The sequence below is a fragment of the Chionomys nivalis genome, chromosome 1 (genome assembly GCF_950005125.1).
Source record: "Chionomys nivalis chromosome 1, mChiNiv1.1, whole genome shotgun sequence".
NCBI lineage: Eukaryota > Metazoa > Chordata > Mammalia > Rodentia > Cricetidae > Chionomys > Chionomys nivalis.
In genome coordinates, this window is record NC_080086.1 from 37,022,226 (window position 1) to 37,028,080 (window position 5,855).

Consider the following 5,855-nt stretch of genomic DNA (forward strand, 5'->3'; position numbering starts at 1 on the left):
ATGCTGTGACCCTTTAATACAGTTCCTCATGTTGTGGGGACCCCCAGCCATAAAATTATTTTGCTGCTACTTCATAACCACAATTTTGCTACTATTATGAATCATCATAATGTAAATACATCTGTTTTCCGATGGTCTTAGGTGACCCTGTGAAAGGGCCGTTTGACCCCCAAAGGGGTCGTGATCGACAGGTTGAGAACCAGTGCTCTAAATAAAGGAAGAGAGAGGGTTATTGTACCCCTCTGATTTCTCTGCCAAAAGTAAATCTAGTGCTGGAGTCTTCAAAAAGCCCTTTCAGGTCTGGGAATGTAACTCAGTAAGAGCCTGCCTCTGCCCCCACACCCGGCCTAGCTTGTTTTTCTTTTGATAGAAGGGCCTAATGTATTCCAGACTGGTCTCCAACTCAGTCTGTACCTGTGATCTTGGTCTTCGTGTGGTGCTGGGGATCGAACCCAGGAACTTGTGCATTCTAGATAATCTCTCTACCATTTGAGGCAGACTATTTCTATGCAGCTGTCCTAGCAGGAAGGCTGTGGGGCTTCACCTTCTTCCTGTGCTTTACAAGGGAGATTTTCAGATTAAGGGTCTCGAGAATTAAAACGACAATCTGCAAGCTGGTCTCCTTCTGTTCTATCCCGACTAAACCACCCCGCCTCGTGCCTCGGTTTCTCCCACAAAGCAAAGCTGAAAACGGCATTTTCCCTTCCTCAGCCCAGGGAACGCTCAGAGCGTCCCTCTGCTGAGCTCCGCCTGTTCGGTGCTCTGATTGACAGCCTGCCTGACCAATCTGCGCACGGAGGGTGCACGTGGTGGGCAGTCCCGTGGACACGCATGCGCCTGTGCTTGCTCTGGGGATGGGAGCCTTGCGTGTTTGGCATTGGGTTTCGGGGACCTGGCGGCCCGGGTTCGTAGCTGGCGTACGGCGGAGAGATGCAGGCTTCGGCACCAAGGCCGGGTGATTATAACACTCCACTTCCGTGTAGGAGGGAGGGTAGGACAAGGGGAGGGCAGGTCCGGCATTCAGATCAGAGCATGGGTTCTAATCCCAACTGTGCTGTGTGACCCGACTCGAGATCCATGGCGCACTGAGCATCTGATGCCTTTCCTGTCGTCTTGGGCGCATGTGGACCTCAACTGTCAGCCGAGTCCGGGAGTTCTGAGGCTTTTGTAAGAAAAGGCTGCACTGGGCAGGATGGGCGGAGGAGGTACCGGTTTCTGTCGTGTTTCTCAGGCGTCGGCCTCAACCTCAAGCTTCCAGCAAGAGCAAGGACCCAGTGGATGACCAGCCCTTCCCGGGGCTTCTGCGGACAGAGAACCTCGGCGTGGAAGAGCTGGTTGACGTGCTGAAGGCAGCTGTGGTAGATCAGAAAGGTGAGGGAGCCTACTGCTCCTGACCCTCCGACCCCCTGGAGTCGGACCCTTGTAGTTTAGGAGCCCGGCCAGCAGTCACATCCCCTTCTAGCCTAAGTCGGCATCGTGGGGACAGGCATGGGAAACCTTCACACCGCCCCTGCGTTCAGAGACCCCCAGTAACAGACGTTAGTTTCCTGTCAGAACAAACTTTGGGGTTATAGCTGGGGCCTGTAAGCTGCGTGCTGTGCGCCATGAGGGATAACAATTTCTCCGAACCTCTCAATTCTTGTAGCAGTGAGGAGGCTACACGGTATTGGGGGAAGTATGGCTCCTGGCTTGACAGATCAAGCGTTCTGATGTGAGAAATGATGGATCTCTGCTGTTTCTGGGAGTGGTGATCACACCTGTAATTCTAGATTTGGGCGTTAGAGGCAAGGAGGATCAGGAGTTCAAGACCAGACTTAGTTATGTGAGTTTGAGGCCAGCCTGTTTGAGCCCCTGTCTCAAACCAGACCGTCAAGGACTGTGGGAGGGACACGCATTATATAAGGGACATGGCAGCCAGTGTGAATGAAAGCCCAGAACAGCAGGTGCAAAGGCCCTGGGGTGCAAGGAGCAGGAAGTTCAGTTTGGAGTGGGGTTGGGAGCTTATAACCCCTGAGACTGCATGCACACAGGCTGCTTTTGGTGACATCTACGGAATGTTTCAGGACCTCTGGTGACACTGAACAAGCCACAGGGTCTGCCTGTGACAGGTATGGGCACAGGTAAGGAGGGAGAGGTTGGTAGGGAGGAGATGGATGGATGGTGCTCTGGCAACGTGTCCTCTCCCTCTTCTCAGGGAGACCCGGGGAGCTGACGTTGCTTTCTGTGCTGCCACAGCTGAGCCAGGCCCTGGGGCTTGGACACCGGGAGCTCCAGGTTGTGCGAGCACCTGGAAAGTGAGTGCTGACTGCCCGGGGCATTCATTTTACACCCACTGCATATAAAAGTCCTATGCAGGTACTTGGCACACGGTAGACCCTCCTGCATTGGCTCTGCTTTCTCCGGGGTTGTTTTTTAGGAGGTGTGGACTGTAGCCCTGGCGTTACTGTTTGGCCTTAAACTGATGTTCCTTGTTTGTTTGTTTGTTTGTTTGGTCTTTTGTTTTTTAGACAGGGTTTCTCTGTGTAAAGCCCTAGCTGTCCTAGAACTAGCTCTTGTAGACCAAACTGACCTCAAATTCACAGAGATCCGCCTGCCTCTGCCTCTTGAGTACTGGGATTAAAGGCATGTGCCACCACCGCCCAGCTATAATTTTGTATTTTATGTGCATTGAGTGTTTCACCTGCATGTATGTCTGAGGGTCTCAGATTCCCTGGAACTGGAGTTCAGACAGTCATGAGCTGTCATGTGGGTGCTGAGAATTGAACCCAGGTCCTCTGGAAGAGCAGCTAGCGCTCTGAATTGCAGAGCCATCTCTCCAGCCCCTTGGAGGTCTCCTTTAAAAGGACCAAAGATTTGTTTTTATGTAATGTGTGCATGTTTAGCCTGCCGGTATGTCTGTGCCCCACAGTGCATGCCTGGTGCCCCAAGAGGCCAGAAGAGGGCATCAGATCTCCTGGAACTGGCATTACGGCAGTTGTGAACCACCATGTGGATGCTGAATGCAGGTCTCTGCAAGAGCAGCCATCTGGCCCTCAGTTTTGAGACCCAGGGGCTTTATGTGACGTGTCCCCTTCTTCCAGGGAGGCCTCTGGGCTTGTGCTCCTCTCCAGCTGTCCCCAGACAGCAAGCCGCCTGCAGAAGTTCTTCGCTCACTCCAGGAGAAGCCAGAGGCCCACAGCCACCTACTGGTGAGCGGTGTGGGGTGACTCCCAGGGCCAAGGGACAGTCCCGGGTGACTGTTCTGAGACCTCCTTTCTCTTTCTCAGTGCCATCACTGATGGCATCCCTGAGCCTTCTGAGGGGACTGTCAGCGTGGCTCTGAAGCTGGAACGCGTGGATGGCATTGATCTTGTGAGTCAAAGGAGAGGAGCCCTTTCGGGTTTTGCCTTACAGAGGAGTCTGTACTGTGCACATGGGGTGACTAGGTCCCCTGTCCTAAGTCAGCTGGCAGCAGGTGGGCTCGATGGGGCTCGTAGGTGTGTGCTAAGTCATTCTTGGCCGGTTCCCTAGGCAGTCCCAGCGGCATCCCCATCTCGAAAGGACATCCTAGAAGGTGTCAAGAGGACCCTCAGCCATTTTCACGTGATGGCCACAGGCTGTGGCTGTGCCCTGGTCCAGCTGCAGCCACTGACAGGTGGGTCTGCTGGGGAGATGAAGCCTGTGAGGAAGATGGAGCTTGGCAACAGGCAAAGAGCATCTTGTGTGGGCGGGCTCAGTGGGAGGCAGCACTTCTAGGTGCACACCCACAGTCTAGCATCCAGGGACTTCTGCTCTGTAGGGTTGACTCCCCAGGTGTGGTGGCATGCCAGCTGTCACTGTCCTGATCTGCTCATGGGCCTCTCTCTGAAGGCAGAGGTCACCTCACAGATCCATAGGCTCTGGGAACGAGGACAGCCCTTCCTGGTCAGGAAGAACAGCTGGCTCCTCACCCATCTTTCAGTGTTTCCCAGTCAACTGCAGGTGCACATGGCTCTGCAGCTCTGCCCGGTGCTTGGAGACCACACCTGTGCTGCTCGAGTGGGCACTGTTCTGGGCCAGCGCTTTCTGTGGCCAGCCACGACCACCAAACCCCAGATACAGGTAGGTCCTCAGGCCTGCTCCATTTGGAGGCGGGGGATGGCTTGTCTTCTGTGCCCCTGTGGAGCTGCGCGGCTCAGACAGCGCCATACTCCCTCAGGCTTCCTTCTGTCCGTGAGCCCAGCGAGGGGTAGCTGATCTCTAACAGGCCCTGAAGTCCACCATCCTGAGTGTTTGTGTATCATTTCTTCTTTGGGTTAAGTCCAGTGAATGGGCGTGCAGTAGGAGTGGGTTTGACTCTAGGCAGCCACTTGGAGACAAGGACTGTTGCTTTCTGGCCAGAGGGGGAGATGAAGTTTTCGTGAATCGTGGCTTTGAGAGCCAGGTCTGTGTCCTTTTTCTCACATCCCATTGACCAGAGGCTCAATCATATGGCTTCAGTAAACACAAAAGAGGCTGAAATGTAATTTAGCTCTGTGCAGAGAGAATACTCTGCCTGACTGTAGAGAAAATGACTGCATTTGCAGTAGACCAGGGAGGCCCATCAGAGCTGGGTGCTCCTCACTGTAGGTCAGGGAGGCCCATCGGAGCTGGTGCTCCTTACTGCAGACCAGGGAGGCCCATCGGAGCTGGGTGCTCCTCACTGTAGGTCAGGGAGGCCCATCGGAGCTGGTGCTCCTCACTACAGACCAGGGAGGCCCATCAAAGGTGGGTGCTCCTCACTGTAGGACATGGAGACCCATCAGAGCTGGGTGCTCCTCACTGTAGATCAGGGAGGCCCATCGGAGCTGGGAGCTCCTCACTGCAGACCAGGGAGGCCCATCAGAGCTGGGTGCTCCTCACTGTAGGTTAGGGAGGCCCATCGGAGCTGGGTGCTCCTCACTGCAGACCAGGGAGGCCCATCAAAGGTGGGTGCTCCTCACTGTAGGACAGGGAAACCCATCAGAGCTGGGTCTCCTCACTGCAGACCAGGGAGGCCCATCGGAGCTGGGTGCTCCTCACTGTAGGACAGGGAGACCCATCAGAGCTGGGTCTCCTCTGGCTGGAGCTCAGATGGGCTGCCGTCTTTCCCACCCCAGGTCCTGGATGAAGCTCTCCTCAAACGCCTCCGCCTGAGTCCTTCCCAGGTGGCCCAGATGCCCTTGCACCTGCACCTGCACCGCCTCCTCCTCCCAGGCACCAGATCCAGGGACCCTCCCAGTGAACTTCTGGCGCCCGTGCCCTCTTACTTCTCTCGGACCCTGCAGTGCCTGCGGCTCTCCCAAAAATAGACAGCGTTTGACCCCCAATTGGAAAATGGAAAGAGGAAGAGCTGTGACCCACGTCATGGACAGTGGGGTTGGTGCTGAGCACAGCCAAGGTCCTGGGCTCCTTAGTCTGCCAATCTAAGATCAAATCCCAGTTAGGCTACTTGCTTGCTGTGTGGCGTTGGGCAGTTGACTTTCCTCTGGACTTAATAAAAGTCCTACCTCATAAGCCTGCTTTTGAAGATTTACTGAGAAAGCAAATGTTAACCAGGGACTGTGCTCTGCTCAAGTGAACAGCGGCCAGGTCTGGAGGTGGCATCTGCCCTACTCCTAGCCAGGAGGAGCTTTGTTTGACTTTTGAGACTGGGCCTCTCTGTGTATCCCTGGCTGGACTGGAGCTCAGAGATCCACCTGCCTCTGCCTTCCGAGTACTGGGGGCCAGGCATGAACCACTGTATCTGCATGAGCTCTTCCAACTTTGATTTCAACACCCAGCTCCCCTCCCCAACCTGCCCAGGACACAGACACAGGCTACAGATAGTGCTGGCAGCTAATGCTCTGCAGGTAGGAAATGCCACACTTTGTTTCTTA

General features: G+C 54.9%; 1 protein-coding gene across 4 annotated transcripts; it reads left to right on the plus strand.

Moving 5' to 3' along the window:
* The first annotated feature begins 832 nt into the window (after positions 1-832).
* Rpusd3 (RNA pseudouridine synthase D3) lies at positions 833-5,837 on the plus strand. 4 transcript variants are annotated; one of them, XM_057768385.1, is made up of 9 exons: positions 833-955; positions 1,232-1,371; positions 2,064-2,120; positions 2,195-2,294; positions 3,081-3,188; positions 3,267-3,351; positions 3,511-3,634; positions 3,941-4,080; positions 5,097-5,837. In XM_057768385.1, the coding sequence occupies exons 1-9, from the start codon at positions 855-857 to the stop codon at positions 5,286-5,288; spliced, it is 1,047 nt and encodes a 348-aa protein (XP_057624368.1). In that variant the 5' UTR covers positions 833-854; the 3' UTR covers positions 5,289-5,837. The 4 variants fall into 4 exon arrangements, with proteins under 4 accessions (XP_057624368.1, XP_057624374.1, XP_057624379.1 ...); XM_057768391.1 differs by having other exon boundaries at positions 2,064-2,108; XM_057768396.1 differs by having other exon boundaries at positions 3,951-4,080; positions 5,097-5,265.
* Positions 5,838-5,855: the final 18 nt, after the last annotated feature.

What these genes read in the sequence shown, in the direction of transcription:
- Rpusd3 (XM_057768385.1), top strand. Translation starts at nt 855, where the DNA reads ATGGGAGCCTTGCGTGTTTGGCATTGGGTTTCGGGGACCTGGCGGCCC. An exon ending in TGTGACAGGTATGGGCACAG is followed by an intron (nt 2,121 to 2,194) that starts GTAAGGAGGGAG and finishes CCCTCTTCTCAG; the next exon opens with GGAGACCCGGGGAGCTGACG. An exon ending in CCAGCTGCAGCCACTGACAG is followed by an intron (nt 3,635 to 3,940) that starts GTGGGTCTGCTG and finishes CCCATCTTTCAG; the next exon opens with TGTTTCCCAGTCAACTGCAG.